Genomic DNA, 20,618 nt, shown 5'->3' on the forward strand with positions numbered 1-20,618 from the left:
TCTATCTCACTTTTATTTGGGGTGGGAATTCCATGCCGTCATGGTGGATTCATGGAAAAGGAAATTCACCACCATGACGGCAAGATAGGAGAACTATCAGATTATTCAATTAAGGGGGTGCTATGGCTTGAAGGACCTTCCTACCAAAGGATAGTTATGAAGATCCTGGCAAGTCAAGTCTGTAGTGTTTTATGAAGGTATAAATGTTGGACCAAGTCACAGCCCTACATATCTGCTCCAACGAAGCAGCCACTCTTTCTGCATAGGAAGAAGATACCGCCCTTATGGAATGGGCCCTAAATTTTACAGGGCAAGGAAGATTTTGGAGACTATAACCGTCATGGATAGTTTGCTTTATCCACCTGGCGATGGAGGCCCTAGAGGCAGCTTTCCCTTTATTTTTCCCTCCAAACTGTACCAACAGGTTATCAACCTTCCTAAAGTCTGTAGTTACTTCCAGATATCTCATCACAACTCGTCTAACATCTAAGGAATGGAATTCCTCTTCTTTTTTGTTTTTCAGGTTATTACAAAATGATGGCAGCACTATTTCCTGGTTTCTATGGAAGTCTGAAACTACCTTCGGAAGAAATCCTGGATCTGGTTTAAGAATCACTCTATCATCCGTGATAGTTAAGTATGGATGTCTGGTAGAGAGAGCTTGAATTTCCCTTATTCTCCTAGATTCTCCTAGCTGATGTAATTGCTATGAGGAAAGCTGTCTTGTAAGAGAGCATCTTAACTGACACATCCTCTAACGGCTCAAAAGGACTTTTTGTTAGACGCTTGAGTACTATGTTTAGATCCCAAGTTGGGATTCTAGGTCTAACAAAAGGTTTTAAGCGGCCCTGAAAAATCTCTTAATCCACCTGTGCTCAGCTAGATTAGAGTCAAAGAAGGCACTCAGGGCTGAAACCTGCATCTTCAGAGTCGAAGGACACAAGCCTAAATCTAACCCCTGTTGTATAAAATCTAAAATCTTCTGAATGTTTGGGGTTGATCGATCTCTCACTCCATGTCCCCACCATGAGCAGAACTTCTTCCATATTTTTTGATAAATCACTAAAGTCCCCTTTTTTCATACTAGCTTTCAGAGTGGTGACCTTCTCTGACAATCCTGGCTCCTTAGACTTTCCGAATCAGGATCCAGGCTGTCAGCCTGAAAAATTCTGGGCATGGGTGTATTACTGGCCCCTGAGTCATTATGTCTTTTCTGGCAGGGAGTACCCACGGATCCGAGGCAGCTACATTTTTTAGGATCAAGAACCAACTTCGTTTTGGCCAGAATGCGGTTATTAAAATAAGATTTGGCCTGTTGAGGATAATCTTTTGGATTAATTTTGGGATTATCTGAAATGGGGGAAAAGCATAGGCCAGCTTCCACTCTCAAGTGAGGGATAATGCATCCACTGCCCACGGTTTGTCTCTTGGGTTTAGGGAGCTGCTTCCCACACCTTGCGCAGGAGACTATCATCCTTTCTCTTTATCGGGTCCCGCAGCTGGGAAGAATCTTCAAATGGTAGGGAGGTCTTTTTGTTTACCTTCGCTACCTGCACATCAATCTTAGGAATATCGTCAAACAATTTCCGGCTCACGTCTGCTTATGCTCACCATGGGAAAGGAAGACGCTCGCCAACCCCCGTCGGACACAGGCATCCGATGAACAGATGCGAGGTCCGCATTCTCTCCCTTGCCCAGCTTTGGAATCATACCACCAGCGAGTCAAGGGAGGCTCCTGCCACCGATGAGTCCACGCTGCCCAGGTATTAGATCCAGCTTCACCTCCCTGACGACCAGAGTGGCCTTCTCTGACCTGTCCACTATAGGGGCAGGAAAACACTTAAGAGGGTGGGGGGCAGGGGCAATTTAACCTTTCTCTGTTTTCTTGCCCCTACAGAACTCAGGGGTCAATCTCCTATCTTGCTGTCATGGTGGTGAAATGGGAAAAAACTGTACTGGTAAAACGCATGTGGATTTTCTGGTGCCTCCAAAACACAGCTTGAAAACCCACCTAAGGATAGCCAACTAAGACTACTTTTACATCTGCGTTTTCATTTCTGGTTTTGAGATCTGGTAGAGGAATCTCAAAACCGAAATGAAACGGTTCAGTTTGGCCCCATTCATTGCCAATGGGGACAAAACTGATCAGGATGCATAAGTACAGTTAGGTCCATATATATATATATTTGGACAGAGACAACATTTTTCTAATTTTTGTTCTGTACATTACAATGGATTTTGAACAGATGCAGTTAAAGTTCAGACGTTCAGCTTTAATTCAGTGGGTTGAAAAAAATGTGAGCTAAAGCATTTTTAAAACGCAATCCCTTCATTTCAGGGGGTCATAACTAATTGGACAAAATAAATAATTGTAAATAAAATGTTAGTTAAATACTTGGTTGAAAACCCTTTGTTGGCAATGACTGCCTGAAGTCTTGAACTCATGGACATCACCAGACGCTGTGTTTCCTCCTTTTTAATGCCCTACCAGGCCTTTACTGTCTGAAGTTTAGTCTTTAACAAGTGAAATGCTCTGTTGGGTCCAGATCAGGTGACTGACTTGGCCATTCAAGAATATTCCACTTCTTTGCTTTAATAAACTCCTGGGTCGCTTTGGCTTTATGTTTTGGGTCATTGTCCATCTGACCAATCAGTTTAGCTGGATTTGAGCACACATTAGGTCTCTGAAAATCCCAGAATTCATCCAGCTACTTGTGTCGTGTGTCACATAATCAATAAACACTGGGCAGCCAGGCATGCCCAAGCCATTACACTGCCTCCGCCGTGTTTTACTGATGATGTGGTATGCTTTGGATCATGAGCCGCACATGCTTTCACCATACTTTTTTCTTTCCTTCATTCTGGTAGAGGTTGATTTTGGTTTCAATCTTCCAGAAATGTGCTGTTTTTTTTATTAATTTTTTGCAAAGTCCAATTTAGCCTTCTTATTCTTGAGGCTTATGAGGGGCTTGCACCATGCAGTGAACCCTCTGTATTTCATTTCACGCAGTCTTCTCTTTATGGTAGATTTGGATATTAATACGCCTATATCCTGGAGAGTGTTTTTTTTACTTCGTTGGCTGTTGTGAAGGGGTTTCTCTTCACCATGGTAATTATTCTGCGATCATCCACCACTGTTGTCTTCCGTGGGCTTCTAGGTCTTTTTGCGTTGTTGATGTCACCAGTGCTTTTTCTTTCTTTCTTAGGCCTCATGCACACGACAGTTTATTTTCACGGTCCGCAAAAACGGGGTCCGTAGGTCCGTGATCCGTGACCGTTTTTTCGTCCGTGGGTCTTCCTTGATTTTTGGAGGATCCACGGACATGAAAAAAAAGTCGTTTTGGTGTCCGCCTGGCCGTGCGGAGCCAAACGGATCCGTCCTGAATTACAATGCAAGTCAATGGGGACGAATTCGTTTGACACAATATGGTGCCATTTCAAACGGATCCGTCCCCATTGACTTTCAATGTAAAGTCTGGAGTTCTTTTATACCATCGGATTGGAGTTTTCTCCAATCCGATGGTATATTTTAACTTGAAGCGTCCCCATCACCATGGGAACGCCTCTATGTTAGAATATACTGTCGGATATGAGCTACATCATGAAACTCCGATCCGACAGTATATTCTAACACAGAGGCGTTCCCATGGTGATGGGGACGCTTCCGGTTAGAATACACTACAAACTGTGTACATGACTGCCCCCTGCTGCCTGGCAGTACCCGATCTCTTACAGGGGGCTGTGATCAGCACAATTAACTCCTCAGGTGCCGCACCTGAAGGGGTTAATTGTACTATCATATCCCCCTGTAAGAGATCAGGGCTGCCAGGCAGCAGGGGGCAGCCCCCCCCTCCCCAGTTTGAATATCATTGGTGGCCAGTGCGGCCCTCCCTCCCTCCCTCTATTGTAATAAATCGTTGGTGGCACAGTGTGCGCCCCCCTCTATTGTAATAAATCGTTGGTGGCACAGTGTGGCCCCCCTCCCTCCCTCTATTGTAATAAATCGTTGGTGGCACAGTGTGCGCCCCCCATCGGCCCCCCCTCCCTCTATAGCAGTAACAACATTGGTGGCAGTTTGGGGCCTCCCATCTCCCCCCCCCCCCCCCCCCTCCGATCATTGGTGGCAGCGTAGTTCCGATCGGAGTCCCAGTTTAATCGCTGGGCTCCGATCGGTAACCATGGCAACCAGGAAGCTACTGCAGCCCTGGTTGCCATGGTTACTTAGCAATAGTACAATAGTAGAAGATTCATACTTACCTGCTTGCTGCTGCGATGTCTGTGACCGGCCGGGAGCTCCTCCTACTGGTAAGTGACAGTTCTTTAGCAATGCGCCGCACAGACCTGTCACTTACCAGTAGGTGGAGCTCCCGGCCGGACACGAACATCGCAGCAGCAAGCAGGTAACTATGAATCTTCTACTATTGTACTATTGCTAAGTAACCATGGCAACCAGGACTGCAGTAGGGTCCTGGTTGCCATGGTTACCGATCGGAGCCCCAGCGATTAAACTGGGACTCCGATTGGAACTCCGCTGCCACCAATGATCGGGGGGGGAGATGGGAGGCCGCACACTGCCACCAATGTTGTTACTGCTATAGAGGGAGGGGGGCCGATGGGGGGCGCACACTGTGCCACCAACGATTTATTACAATAGAGGGAGGGGGGGCTGATGGGGGGCGCACACTGTGCCACCAACGATTTATTATAATAGAGGGAGGAAGGGGGGCCCGATGGGGGGCGCACACTGTGCCACCAACGATATACAAACCGGGGAGGGGGGGGGGGGGTCTGCCCCCTGCTGCCTGGCAGCCCTGATCTCTTACAGGGGGATATGATAGTACAATTAACCCCTTCAGGTGCCGCACCTTAAGGGGTTAATTGTGCTATCATATCCCCCTGTAAGAGATCGGGTGCTGCCAGGCAGCAGGGGGCAGTCTTGTACAAAGTTTGTAGTGTATTCTAACTAGAAGCGTCCCCATCACCATGGGAACGCCTCTGTGTTAGAATATACTGTCGGATATGAGTTTTCACGAAGTGAAAACTTAGATCTGAAAAAGCTTTTATGCAGACGGATCTTCGGATCCGTCTGTATGAAAGCAACCTACGGCCACGGATCACGGATGCCAATCTTGTGTGCATCCGTGTTCTTTCACGGACCCATTGACTTGAATGGGTCCGTGAACCGTTGTCCGTCAAAAAAATAGGACAGGTCATATTTTTTTGACGGACAGGATACACGGATCACGGCCTCGGCTGCAAAACGGTACATTTTCCGATTTTTCCACGGACCCATTGAAAGTCAATGGGTCCGCGAAAAAAAAACTGAAAACGGCACAACGCCCACGGATGCACACAACGGTCGTGTGCATGAGGCCTTAGGATGTACCAAACTGTAGATTTCGCCACTCCTACTAGTGTAGCAATTTCTCAGATTGTTTTTTTTCTGTTTTCACAGATGAAGGATGGCTTGTTTCACCTGCATGGAGAACTCATTTGACCGCATGTTTACTTCTCAGCAAAATCTTCAAAATGCAACCACCACACCTCAAATCAACTCCAGGTCTTTTATGTGCTTAATTGAGAATAAAATAAGGAAGGAATTGCCCCCCAAAAAACCTGAGTCAATTGTCCAATTAGTTTTGGTCCCTTTAAAAACAGGGTGCCACATGTAAAGGAGCTGAAACTTCTAAACCCTTTATCCAATTTTAATGTGGATAGCCTCAAATGAAAGCTAAAAGTCTGGACTTGGCACTCATTGACCATTAACAATGCAGATGTGAAAGTAGCTTAAAAGGGTTGACCAGTAAAAAAAAAATTCAAAACAGCTCAGCATAAAGCCTAGTTCACACTTTAGTGTTTGTTCAGTGATTTCCATCAGTTATTGTGAGCCAAAAGCAGATGCGGGTCAAAAACGCAGAACAGGTACAAATCTTTCCATCATACCTCATCTCTGTGGAGGCACCAACCCTGGTTTTGGTTCACAATAACTGGTGGAAATCACTGATCAAATAACTGAAGTGTGAACTCAACCTAAAAGTGAATAAATAAATTAAAGGGGTTCTGCACTTTGTTTTAACTGATGATCTATCCTCTGGATAGATCAGCAGCATCTGATCGACAGGGGTCCAACACCCAGGACCCCCGCTGATCAGCCGTTTGAGAAGGCAGCGGCGCTCCAGCAGCGTCACGGCCTTCTCACTGTTTACCGCTGGCCCAGTGATGGCACGACTAGTATCAACTAGCGCGGACGGGGCTAAGCTCTGTTCCCTTGAATGGAGCTTAGCCCAGCCCACGCTAGTTGATACTAGTTGTGACGTCACTGGGCCGGCGGTAAACAGTGAGAAGGCTGGAGCGCCACTGCCTTCTCAAACCGCTGAGATCAGATGCTGATTATCTATCCAGAGGATAGATAATAAGTTAAAACAAAGTGCAGAACCCCTTTAAGGCTACTTTCACACTTGCGTTCAAAGCGGATCCGTCTGGTGTCTGCACAGACGGATCTGCTCCTATAATGCAGACGATGGGATCCGTTCAGAACGGATAAGTCTGCATTATAGTTTAGAAAAAATTCTAAGTGTGAAAGTTGCTCAGACGGATCCGTCCAGACTTTACATTGAAAGTCAATGGGGGACGGATCCGTTTGAAATTGAGCCATATTGTGTCAACTTCAAACGGATCCGTCCCCATTGACTTAAATTGTAAGTCTGGACGGTTCCGTTTGCCTCCGCACGGCCAGGCGGACATTCGAACGCTGCAAGCAGCTTTCGGGTGTCCGCCTGCTGAGCAGAGCGGAGGCCAAACGGTGCCAGACTGATGCATTCTGAGCGGATCCGCATCCACTCAGAATGCATTAGGGCCGTACGGATGCGTTCGGGGCCACTTGTGAGAGCCTTCAAATGGAACTCACAAGCGGAGCCCCGAACGCTAGTTTGAAAGTAGCCTAAGGCATAATCACCTCAGAAAGCGTCGTCAAAAACACAGAACAGGAGCAGATCTTTCCATTGGGCTTATTCACACGGCTGTTTCTCGGCCATTCCGTGAGGCTGCCGCAACTGATCCAGACCCATTCAACTTAAATGGGTCAGTGATCTATCCACACCGCAAAAAAAAAAAAAAAAAACGTTCTAATTTTTTTTGCGGCGCGGAGGCATGGACAGAAACCCCAAGGAAGCACTACAGAGTTCCATGCCTCCGTTCTGAATCGATCTTCCAGATTGTGGACAAGTGAATGGGTCCGCATCCGCGATGCGGGGTGAACACGGCCAGTGGCCGCAATACGGGCACAGCGAGTGAATGAGCCCTTATACCTGTTCCCCGAGTAGGCTTCATTACTGGTTTTAGCTCACAAAAACTGACCAAAGAACTGAAGTGTGAACTTGGCGTTACTGCTGCAGTGGCAGTATGCCTTCTTTCATTTTTTTTTACTTTAGGTCCCATGCACATGGCCACATCACTTTTGCAGTCTGCAAATCGTGGATCCACAAAATATGGGTGCAGTTCGTATGCAGTCTGCGTTTTTTTGCAGAACCACTGACTTCAATGGTCTGCATCCTGCGGAACAGACATACAGATGTAGAAAGAACACGGATTATCTGTGTAATTTCCACACCTGTATATCCGTTCTGCAAAAAGATACATGTCCTATACTAGGCCAAGATATGCAGAGGCAACATGGATGGTATCGGTATTCTGTGGATGCGCAACTTACGCACCGCAAAATACATTAGGTCATCTGCATGAGACCTTATGCTGAACTGTTATTTTACCTGGACAACCCCTTTAAGTGCCAAAACAGGGTCTTACCTATTTTTCATTATAGGGAAGTTTTTATTTTTTGTGTTTATTTGAACAAAACAAAATAGAATAAAATTAGGAATCAGCCAGACTTTCAGAATTACATTTACATGCTGCAATAAAAATAAATAGTTTTTGAACCATGCCATGTTATTAAAAACCTCAGTGCATGCAATCGTTCAACTCCTAATGACTTCAAATCGGGAAAAAGGGGACTGGGAGGAAAACGAGAAGCAAGAGGTTGTGTGATGTTCCCACAGCAGCAGATCTAGGAAGTTTCTAGATCTCTTGGTTTTAGTGTGTTACTGTGTTATTAGCACCACTGCTTTCTCAATTTATTACGGAAAATGTATTCTGCAATTTACCACAAAAATGCATGAAGGCGTGTTATTCCAGATTTGAAGGTTTTATTTAAATAGAAAAAAAATATGACATTACAGACAAGGATATATCCTGCCAGACAGCTTCCTCTACAACCATTCTTTCACATCTCCCGTCACACATAAGACTTGTTAAAGAATTACTCCACAAAGTGATTTGTGTGTTCGTCATCTCTAAATCTTCAGGTCCAGCAATTTCTATTCAATAACATTCTCCTATGTTCATTATAAACCTGCAACAAACAACGGTAAATATGGAGAGATGAATATCTTTTTAGGCATACTATGGTCAAGGTGTGCAGGGGTTAAACAAGTGGGTGCTTAGGGTTCTTAAGGTGGGTTTACACTGCCCATTAGTAGGCAGCTTATTAGGGACGAACGGTCATATAAATGCTAGTTCCCGATAATCTGCCCGCGTAAAGATGCAGAACATCACCCGATGAACGAGCAAGAAACAATCTTTCATGCGGACAACTAAATCATCAGATCGTGCCGTGCCCAGAAACCATGAATCTGTATGAGGACGAGTTATGGCAGTAGTCATCGCTCACCCATATACTGTGGAGATGATGGCTGCATGTAAATGTAGCTCTTTACCCGCTTGTTAGTGAAGGTAGTTATCGGGAACAGTTTCTTCCCCACAACAGCCTGCTCCATGGGGCTGTGTAGATCCACCTTTATTAAGGGGATGGGTAATTAAGTATCTGGAATACATCTACAAGGGAAATATAGGAGAGGCTTTGTAAGCCATTTTCGGTCAGCCTGGAGCAAAGAATAATTGACAGGTACATATAACATACAGGGCTCAGTCATCCCAGTAATCTTCTCTATGACGATGTAACCTATGGTAGTTCTTCCCACTACTACATTCAGGTGCCCCGTTGTGTCTTACCATTTGCAAAGCGGCATTGTTTGAGCACCTCTGAGAATCCCTCACACAGCTTCAGGTCGCCCTGGTTCTGAGCACACTCCAGGAACTGTTTCATCTCATACTGACATGGAGTGTACTGAGACTGCTGCTGGTACGCTGGCTGAGGAGCAGTAGGTTCCTAAAATAAAATAGACATTTGGTTAAAGGGGTTGTCCATATTGATGACCTATCCTCAGGATAGGTCATCAATATCAGATCAGCGGGGGTCTGACACCCCACCCTTCAGCTGTTTAAACAGAAGGCGTGCGCCATGCCAGCGCTGCCTCCTCTTCACTGTTTGTTTACCTTCTAGCTGTTGCATCTGCAGAGGTGAGGAGGTGTAATTACACCCAAGCCGCCCCATTCATTTCAATGGGACGGCTCGTTCCTATACATTTCTGTTGAGATCCCCACCAACTGATTGAATGCTCATGGAGAGCACTGCCTCTCACCTCTCTGCAATAGACCGCCTCAATAGAAATTCTAGAAGTCAGTCTCCTGCGGCGAGGAGTCCTCTGCTTCAGTGATTTTCTCTCCACCGCACGGAGACCCCCACAATTAAAACTTTGATATGTCTCAGATGTAAAAGAAAACTGTCTTAGTTGCCCATAGCAACCTATCCGCTTTCACCTTTCATTTTCCAAAGGAGCTGTGAAAAATGTAAGGTGGAATCTGATTGGTTGCTATGGGCAACTAAGCCAGTTCTATTTTACACCAGTTTTGATACATTTCCCCCTATCAGCTTAACCCATTAAGGACCCTGCCATTTTTCACCTTAAAGACCAGGCAATCTTTAGCAAATCTGACGTGTCAATTTATGTGGTAATAACTTCATGTTTGGGTCATTTTGTGAATGCCATTTTATTTTTTGGGGATGTTAGAAGGCTTACAAGTTTAGAAGCAAATCTTGAAATTTTTCAGAAAATTTCCAAAACCCACTTTTTAAAAGGACCAGTTCAGGTCTGAAGTCACTTTGTGAGGCTTACATAATAGAAACAACCCAAAAATGACCCCCTTTTAGAAATGACACCCATCAAGGTATTCAAAACTGATTTTACAAACTTTGTTAACCCTTTAGGTGTTCCACAAGAATTAATGGAAAATGGAGATGAAGTTTCAGAATTTCACTTTTTTGGCGGATTTTCCATTTTAATAAAAAATTTTCCACTAAAAAAGCAAGGGTTAACAGCCAAACAAAACTGAATATTTATGGCCCTGATTCTGTCGTTTACAGAAACACCCCATATGTGGTCGTAAACTGCTGTACGTGCACACGGCATTGCGCAGAAGGAAAAGGAACGCCATAGGGTTGTTGGAAGGCAGAATTCACTGGCATAATTTTAAGTTGCCCTGTCACATTTGAAGACCTCCTGATGCACCCCTAGAGTAGAAACTCCCCAAAAAATTACGCCATTTTGGAAACTACGGGATAAGGTGGCTGTTTTGTTGGTACAATTTTAGGGTACATATGATTTTTGGTTGCTCTATATTACACTTTTTGTGAGGCAAGGGAACAAAAAATAGCTGTTTTGGCACCGTTTTAATTTTTTTGTCATTTACAATGTCTATCTGACAGGTTAGATCATGTGGTATTTTTATAGAGCAGGTTGTTAAGGATGCCACAATACCAAATATTACTTTTTGGTTGTTTGCTTCAGTTTTACATAATAAAACCTTTTTGAAAAAAATAAAAAAAATATGACTCAATATTCTGAAAACAATAGTTTTTTTTAATATTTTTTGGGGGACTGTCTTATGTAGGGGCTCATTTTTTTTCGGTATGAGATGACGGTTTGGGTGCTACTATTTTAGGGTGCAATGACTTTTTGATCGCTTGCTATTTATTTATTTTTTTTAAATTCTTTATTTATGAGTTTTAAGAATATGATGAAACTTGAAATATGTTAAATCACATAACAAAATGGTAAAGTCGAAACCAGTCCGACAAACAGTCATGAGAAACAGATTGATATTCGGACAACGAAATCTGAATATATGTAGCATATGATATCCATGATAATGAATGAGTAACGTAAAAAATAAGAGAAAAACAAAAACAAACCACTCTCTGAAAGTGGCACATCACATTGTAGTCTCAACATAATACTAATAAGACCAAATATAGCAGAAGAAAGACAGGACAATCCCACAAAAGGTAGGGAAGGACATCTACGGCAAAAGAAAACAAAAAAAGAGGAAGGTTAGGCAGACTAAGATAACATCATCAGGCAAGCAAGGATTGGTACTCTGTTGAATCCTGAAAGATAAACCAGGGGGTCCAAGTAGAAACAAAGGCTTTGGGCCAGATTTATCATTAGCTCAAGTCAGAATAATGGAGTGAAAAAGTCGCAAATTTTTGCGCAATCACTAAAACTGCGCAAAAATTTGCGACTTTTTCTGCTCTGCACTATGTTCGCCAGTTTTCTGAAAGTGGGCGTGTTTTCTTATGTAAATTAATCTCTAGACAGATTTACTATTGAGACTATTTAAAAAGTCGCAAAAATTGCGCAATTTCACTCCAGTGAGGACCATGCTTATCTTATGAGATTTTTTAATATTACATGCGACTTTTTCATAAAGACGTGCGACTTTTGTAAAGCTGCTTACTGACGGATAAACTGCTACCGTCAAACCACATTTATTACAGTCTTAAAGGGCCGATCATAGATCTGACTTGGCTAAAACTGACTCTAGCCATATGTGAAAGTGGAGTGAGCTGTCAAGAGTCATAATAAATCGGGCCCTTTGTGTTTACTCTTCAAGGACGCTATTAGTTCCTCCATTCTCCGGATCTCTTCCACTTTCTGAATCCACAACTCAGTGGATGGTGGAGTAGGGGATTTCCACTTCACAGGGATGCAAGACCTAGCCGCAATGACCAGATGGCGCAAACAGGGATCGCTTGCTATTACACTTTTTGTGATGTAAGGTGACAAAAAAAATGGCTTTTTTTTTTACACAGTTTAAAAAAAAAATGTTTATGGTGTTCACCTGAGGGGTTAGGTCATGTGATATTTTTATAGCGCAGGTTATGGACGTGTCAATACCTAATATATATACACTTTTATTTAAGTTTTACACAATATTTAAAGAGCAGGTTGTTACGGACGCGGCAATACCTAACATGTCAACTTTTAAAAAAAACTTTTTTTTTTTACATTTAACACAATATAAGCATTTTTTTAAACAGAAAGAAAAATCATGTTTTAGTGTCTATGGCTGAGAGCCATAGTTTATTATTATTTTTTGGGGCGATTGTCTTAGGTAAGGGCTCATTTTTTTGCGGGATAATGTGATGGTTAGATTGGTACTATTTTAGGGGGCATACGCCTTTTTGAGCGCTTGATGTTGCACTTATAGTGATGTAAGGTGATGTAATGTTTTTTTTTTTTTAGTACAGATTTTATTTTATTGACGGTGTTCGCCTGAGGGGTTGGGTAATGTGATATTTTTATAGAGCCGGTCGATACCCAATATGTCTACTTTTCTTTTTTTCCCCTATTTTATGATTTTTAAATTTACTTTATTTTGGGAAAAGAGCGCTTTTATTTTACTTGAAACGTTTACTTTTTTTTTTTTTTTACTTTTTTCACTTTATTGTTTGTCCCACTATGGGACAGGGTCTGATCCCTGTTTCAATACAGCACAATACATCTGTATTGAACTGTCAGTGTCCATTCACACATCCGTTGTTTCTTTCCTGATCTGTTCTTTCCTGTCTGATTTTTTTCAGGACACATTGAAAATGAATGGGTACAGATCTGGTCCAGATCTGTTCCGCAAAAAACGGAACAGATCAGGAAAGAAACAACGGACGTGTGAATGGACCCTAAAATGCTAACCGTTGCCTAGGAGACCCAGCCATGGGGCTGGATCTCCTAGGCTTCCATAGCTGGCAGTCCCGATGCCTGTTTAAGGCATCGGGGCTGCCATAGCAACCCTCGGGGCTCCCCGTCAGCGCAGCAGCGTGACTGCGGCATACAGGGGGTTAATCCGACGGCATCAGTGTTTTCACTGATGCTGGCAGATACAGCAGGGGCCCGGCTGTCAGCATCAGCCGGGCCCATGCTGCTGATCGCAGCAGCAGTTGTGGGGCAGCGCGATAAGTACCTGCAAGTTAGGACAAGCATTCTCGTCCAAGGTCCTGAACGTGTTAAGGACCCCCTATACACACAGACAAATTTGCTCTGGCGTTTTTATTTCACTAAAAAGAATCCATAGAAGTTGTCTGAATTTTTACCATACTGCATGCAATTTTTGTAGTGGCTTTTATAATGGTGTTTCTTCTAAACAAACCCCAGAACCCCCCCCCCCCCCCCCAAAAAAAAAAAAAAACACCTAATTAACAAAAACACCAGCCTGTCACACATTTTGCCCATTCATTGGGTGATCAGCGGCACTTTTAGATGCGGGGATAAGTGTTCCCAATAATCTGGACAATTATTGGTTCGTCTAAACCCACCTTTAGACGCTTGTTCCGATGCTCATACTGAGCTGTCAGTTGATGCTCCCGTTTATGCTATTTTTTATATAGTCCAATAAACTTTAGGGCGCATTCACACGACAGTGTGCTGCCTGTGCAATTTGCAGTTCGCAATGCACGGGCACCGATCATGGGGTAGCCGCATGCAGACTGTAACCCCATTCACTTGAATGGGGTCCGCGAGCCGTCCATTCTGCAAAAAGACAGAACAAGTTCTATTTCTTGCGCAACAGAAGCACAGAACGGAACCCCATGGAAGCTCTCCATAGTGCTTCTGTTCTGCACCTCCAGACCCATTCAAGTGAATGGGTCTGCATACGTGATGTGCAATGCACACGGCCAGTGCCCTGTGTATTGCAGAGCCGCCGTATTCGGGCCGCAATACGGCCACGGGAGCACTACGGCCGTGTGAATAAGCCCTTAGACAGATAATGGATGCTTTCTTCATACCTGCAAAGCCCCAACGTAATTTACTGGTCTTACCTGGTAAGTGATGTCTGCTCTTGCAGGTTCAGAACTGCTTCCACCACCAAAGCCTCCAGTGATGGCATGTCCTAAAGTATGCCCCACTGCAGAACCAACGGCTACACCAGCCGCTGTGGTTGCCATTTGTGCCATCAGACCGGGTTGTCTAGGGGCTGCTGCTGGTCCAACTGCAGAAGGAGCAGGTGCTGCAGGCAGGCGTGCTGCAGGTGGCGGAGCAGGCCTCATCACGGGTGCCCGGCTGAAGAATCAAAAGTAATAAATCAACAGTTGCTCGCCCACAAGGAAACATATCTAAACGCCTGATGAATATATGAAACCTGTTTATTATGGATTCCATACTGTAAATGTACACAAAGTCTGCCCAAACAACTTCATGTGTGCCAGCTGATGTCGCCAACAGAGAACATAGGGTACTTTCACACTAGTGTTATTCTTTTCGGGCATAGAGTTCTGTCCTAGGGGCTCAATACTGGAAAAGAACTGATCAGTTGTATCCTAATGCATTCTGAATGGAGAGCAATCCGTTCAGGATGCATCAGTTCAGTCCCTCTTACGGTATTTTGGCCGGAGAAAATACCGCAACATGCTGCAGTTTTCTCTCCGGCCAAAAATCCTTAACAATCCTTGGCCGGAGAATGTCGGATGCGGCCCCAAGTGTTCCTACAAAATGGATCCTGTTTTGCGGTCTGCACAGACCTTTAAAAAATGAGAAAAAAATAAAATACTGAATCCGTTTTTCCAGATGACAACCGGAAAGACGGATCCAGTATCGCAATGCATTTGTGAGACGAATCCGCATCCGGATCTGTCTCACAAATGCATCAGTTTGCGCCCGGGTTGCCGGAATCCTCTGCCGCAAGTGTGAAAGTACCCTAACTCAGCAGGCAAACATGTGACTGTGTATAAAATGGCGCCCAATAACTACATGTAGCAGCTGCAGCATTGACCACACAGCATAGACCCGGCCAGATCACAGCTCCGGGTGTACAAGCTGTCCAGAGGGTTTCATCAAAGGACCAGTCAGCATACAGAAATGTTCCAGAAGGGCTGGCTATGCATGGGTCTGGTCAAGTGCCCCACCGTCTGCGGCCATGTTCTGAGGACATCAGGGCAGGGTCTTTTTTTTCCCCCTAAAACCACCCTTATTCTTTCATAACCCATTTAAAGGGAACCTGTCACCGGGATTTTGTATATAGAGCTGAGGACATGGGTTCCTAGATCGCCGCAAGCACATCCGCAATATCCAGTCCCTATAGCTCTGTGTGCTTTTATTGTGTAAAAAACCCCAATTTGATACATATGCAAATTAGCCTGAGATGAGTCCTGTCCCCGACTCATCTCACGTTAATTTGCATATGTATAAAATCTTTTTTTTTTTTTTTACACAATAAAAGCACACAGAGCTATGGGGACTGGGTATTGCGGATGTGCTAGCGGCCAACTAGCAACCCATGTCCTCAGCTATATACCCAAAATCCCAGTGACTGGTTCCCTTTAAGGTGGCGCACAATACGGCTTCTGCTTCACAACGGTGCAGGCTCACTGACCTCACACCATCAGCAGCTACTGTTCACTGTACCATCGGGGAACTGTTTAACCACTTGGATGCCACAGTCAATATCAACTGTGGTGTGGCCTCTAAGGGGTTAGACAGGGGCCATGCCCCACATCAGCACACCATAAGAGGGTGCCACCGCAATGTCATGCCAGAGAGGGGATGGGGGACCAGGGAAGCTTCAGCATGGGAGCAGTGGGGTTACAGGGTATTGATCAGGTATATATCCTTAGTACTATTAAAAAGATAGGGAACCCATTTTCAGAACGTACCAGTCAGCTGCACTGTCTTTAGCCCCCACTTGGGCCAGAAGTGTGACACGCTGTATACACGCCACCGCTGCTGACTAATCAAAGGCATCAGAGGTGACAGGCGGTAAACATGTCACCCAGAGGCCACTGACCGGCTCCAGTGGGAACCAGAGGAAGCCAGAACAGTGCTGGAGCCGGACAAGTACGTTTTTGTTTTTTAACTCCTGCCTGCCCATATAAAAAAGGATTGAAAGTCTCGGAGAAGCCCTTTATTTTAACCTCTGCTGACGGACTTCGGCCTACCATGAGCTCTAGTTCTATACAGTGCCGTAAGATCAGCCACCTAAAAGATTTCTCATAGACGGCCGCACGTGACACATACCGGAGAAGCCGGCTCTGAGGGTCTCCCGAGAGAAACATGGCCGCCCTTGTACTATACTGTACCTGGCAGGCGCTGCCATCCGTGAAGTTCGGCTGCGGCTTCCTCTCGGCATAACTACTGTCTCGGTAGAGGCTGAATCCTACTGTGTCTCGTTCTCCACACGTCCTTCACCACAGTGCTTGCAATGTGATTGCGTCACTAACCTTGCCGCACGCTAATATCACTTCTGACGTGTGACGTAGCACGCACTCACGTAACGAGACTAGCTATTAACTCCGCCCATAGCAGGGCTTCTAGAAAATGTCCAGTCGGAAGTGTGAAGGTCAAAGCGTGACGCAGCAGTTATGGAAATGACGAAGCGTCATGAAGTAACACGTGACGTGTCCTGACCGTACGACATGTTCATACTTGCCCTCATGTTTCTAAATCCGCCGCCAGCGCTACTATCACCCTGGCGTTATGCTTTTCCGCTACTGAGTTCCGTCACAGGGGCTTAATACCGGGAAAAAACGCATCAGATTGGTCCTAATGCATTCTGAATGGAGAGCAGTCCGTTCAGCATGCGTCAGGATGTCTTCATTTCCGTCCCTTTTACGGTATTTGGATCCAGAAACAAATATCCGTTAGCATACGTATTTCCGGATCCGGCAGGCAGTTTTGGCAACAGAACTGCCTGCCGGACTCCAACAACGCTAGTGTGAAAGTAGCCCAAAGCCCCTGTCACACGAGCGAGTATTCCGCGCGGGTGCAATACGTGTATGTGAACGCATTGCGCCCACACGGAATCCGGACCCGTTTATTTTGATGGGGCTGTGTACATGTGCGTTGGTTTTCACTTATCACTTGTGCTTTGCATGAAAATCGCAGCATGTTCTATATTCTGTGATTTTCACGCAACGCTGGCCCCGTAGAAGTGAATGGAGCTACGTGAAAATCACATCCGCAAGCAATGCTAAGGGATGTTGTTTGTATACATTTGTTTTTTTATCACGCGTGTGCAAAACTCATTAAATCGCACTGCACCCGCGCAATTAAACTAACTGAACGCGATCTCAGACAAAACTGAATGACTTTGCCTGCGAAATTGCGCAGTTATCATCACTGAACGCATCCGTACCTAATCCGGACACGCTTGTCTGCAAGGGGCCTAAATGTCAGTGTATCTTCTTCCCTCTGGCTGCCGGCCAATAGAAACGTAGGGCGAAGTAGCTAAACCAATTTTCTTTAACCGGACTTAGGCCCTTTGTAGACGAGCATGTCCGGATTAGGTCTGGATGCGTTCAGTGAAAAATGCGTAATTTCGCAGGCAAAGTCATTCAGTTTTGCCTGCGAACGCATTCAGTCTTTACGTTTTTAGCGGGCGGGTGCAATGCTATTTAATGCACACAGCCCCATTGAAATGAATAGGTTCTGATTCCGTGCGGGCGCAATACGTTTGCATCACACATTGCACCCGCACGGAATACTCGCTCATCTGCAAGGGGCCTTAGAGCCTGTTATAAGGAATTAACCCCTTCAGCACCCTGCAATTTGTCATTTTTTTTATTCCATACCTTCCCGAAAACATAATTTTTTTCAAAAATATTTCACCTCACATAGCAGTATGAGAGCTTGTTTTTTGCTGGAAAAGTTGTACTTTCTAATGGCAATCATTTAACCCTTTCCTGACACACACAGTGATTTTCCGTTTTTTGTTTTTTTGCTACCTGTCTTCCAGAAGCCATAACGTTTTTATTTTTCCGTTCATATAGTCATGTGAGGGATAGTTTTTTTGCAGGACATGTTATACTTTCTAATGGCATCTTTTAATATTGTATACAATTTAGTGGGAAGCAGGAAAAACTTCCAAATAGGATGGATTAAAAAAAAAAAAAAAAAGCTATTGTATAAATGACTTGTGCTCTTCTTTCTCCAGGTCAGTACGATTACAGCGATACGACACAGGTATAGTTTTTCTTGCGTTTTAAAAACTTTATTTTTATAGTCATGTCTACAGAGATGTGACTTTTTGCGGTCTACTACCATTTAAGGGAGTGTATGACTTTTTGATTGTAATTTATTAATTATTTTGGGGCAAGTAAAGTGATGAAATTTTTTTTTTTCTCCCTCAGTGCGCCTGCGCCAATGACGTCACCGAAAGAGAAGACGTCATTGGCGCATGCGCACTGAGGGAGTTCTGAGGAGGCGAGCCTCCTTATCTCAGAGCGCCTGCGCCGAATCAACACAGGCGCGTGATTTTTGAAATGCTGACAGGGCCAGCCAGAGGAGGAGATTGCGGCTGGCCCTGTCAATCAACAGAAGGAGGGGGCAGTTTTCTGCGGCTGCTACCAGCAAGTAGACGCCCTACTTGCTGGTAGACGGGTAATTAGCATATTATAAAAGTACGTTTTTTGCTAAATCTACTGAACGAAAATTATTATCAACATAATGTATGGCAATATCGCAGGATAGGGATTATAAGTACACAAAAAAAAAATTGAGTTTAGTGGGGTGACAGAAGCCCTTTAAAAACTTTTTTTTACCCCAGTTTAAAAGGGATTATCTCACTTCAGCAAATTACATTTATCATGTAGATGTAGTTAATACAAGGCACTTACTAATGTATTGCGATTATCCATATGGTCTCCTTTGCTGGCATTTTTCCATCACATTATAGGATAAAAGCACCTTTTCCTGTATTGTGTACGCACGATCACCGCTACTGGATTGCAGGGTGGTCATAAACCCTGGAAACAAACAGTGTATAACGTGATGGAAAAATGGAAAGGAAACAATATGGACAATCACAATACATTAGTAAGTGCCTTGTACAGTGGTCCCTCAAGTTACAATATTAATTGGTTCCAGGACAACCATTGTATGTTCAAACCATTGTAACTTGAGTAATTGGTTCCAAAGCCCTAAAATGTCACCCAACTTAGGGCTCATGCACACAACCGTATGTATTTTGTGGTCTGCAAAAAACGGATCCACAAAAAATACGGATGAAGTCCGTGTGCATTCCGTATTTTGCAGAACGGAACAGCTGGCCCCTAATAGGACAATGCGGACAACAATAGGACATGTTCTACTTTTTTTGCGGAATGGACATACAGAAACAGAATGCACACGGAGTAACTTCCGTTTTTTTGGGGCAGGCCCATTAAAATGAATGGTTCTGTATATGGTCCGCAAAAAAACCCTGGAACAGACACGGAAAAAAAATACGTTCTGTGCATGAGCCCTAAGATAAAATAAGTCTTTACATATAACAGTCAGGAATAGCTGCTAACAACTAATACAGATATTTTACCAGAAATGTGTCCTTGATTGGTTAGACCCGAGTCTGAGGAATTGTATGTGGAGTCTAATTTCAACTTCCGATGCGTGAGAAAAGACCATTGTATGTTGAAAATATTGGATCCTGAGGGATCACTATATTAAACTTTCTCTACATGATAAATGCCAGTTGCTGAAGAGACAACTCTTAAGTCCCTCTAAGGGACTTGAATATGCAATAGTCTGATTGCTTCTTCTATAGACTGCAATAAAAACCCATTGCAGCCTATGAGAGACTCATTAATGTTCGTACAGAGACCTGTCACAGGCAAGGCTCTATAGGAAAATCTCTGTGGTAAGCCTCGGAGGCTCTAGTCTATTCTAGTCTACCACATGGAATGTACCGCTCCCACCCATCTCCAAGCAAAGTGCTCAGGGGTGCACCACCAATGAGGCCACATGAGGCAATCCCGTTGGGCAGCACCAGGTAGGGGCCATGGGCTGAAGGGAGAGGGGCGCCATTTCAATTTTCGCCTCAGGCAGCAGAAAAGCTAGGTGCACCCCTGACAGTGCTCCCAGTGAAAAGCCTCTCAGATTGACCATGGCATCTAACGGTAAAATGTCCATGACCGTCGTTATTGACGATCACAGAGCCTGGCTCTGGACCCCGCTCAGCTTTTGAGTGGGTGTCATGTTTAAATGCTGGACTTCCACTGTATATGCACGACAGAGGACCTGAAGGTACATGCAGTCTTATCTGTGGCCAGCACGTTATAGAGCAGGAGGAGCTGAGCAGATTAATAGACAGTTTTGTGGAAAAAGATTCTGTAAAACCTGTAATTCATACATTTTAGGCCTCATGAACACGGCCGTTGTTGGCCTGTGACTGTGCTACGGACCGCAAATTGCAGTCCACAATGCTCACAGACCCATTCACTTGAATGGGGTTCGTGATCTGCGTCACTACTTTTTGCGGTTCAGAGGCATAGACAGAAAACCCATGGAAGCACTCTGTAGTGCTTCCATGCCTCCATTCCGCACCTTCTGGATTGCGGACTCAGTCAAGTGAATGCGTCCGCATCCGTGATGCCGTGTACAAATGGCCGATGCACATATATT

The 20,618-nt window shown here is 44.5% G+C and overlaps 1 protein-coding gene across 1 annotated transcript; it reads right to left on the reverse strand.

Moving 5' to 3' along the window:
* Positions 1-8,181: 8,181 nt before the first annotated feature.
* Positions 8,182-16,461, reverse strand: CHCHD2 (coiled-coil-helix-coiled-coil-helix domain containing 2). The gene is made up of 4 exons (XM_044285020.1): positions 16,304-16,461; positions 14,051-14,291; positions 9,067-9,223; positions 8,182-8,407 (listed from the first exon to the last, which is right to left on the reverse strand). Exons 1-4 carry the CDS (start codon positions 16,351-16,353, stop codon positions 8,400-8,402), a joined length of 456 nt encoding a protein of 151 aa, XP_044140955.1. The 5' UTR covers positions 16,354-16,461; the 3' UTR covers positions 8,182-8,399.
* Between the last annotated feature and the right edge of the window lie 4,157 nt (positions 16,462-20,618).

Source organism: Bufo gargarizans, chromosome 3 (genome assembly GCF_014858855.1).
Source record: "Bufo gargarizans isolate SCDJY-AF-19 chromosome 3, ASM1485885v1, whole genome shotgun sequence".
Lineage (NCBI taxonomy): Eukaryota > Metazoa > Chordata > Amphibia > Anura > Bufonidae > Bufo > Bufo gargarizans.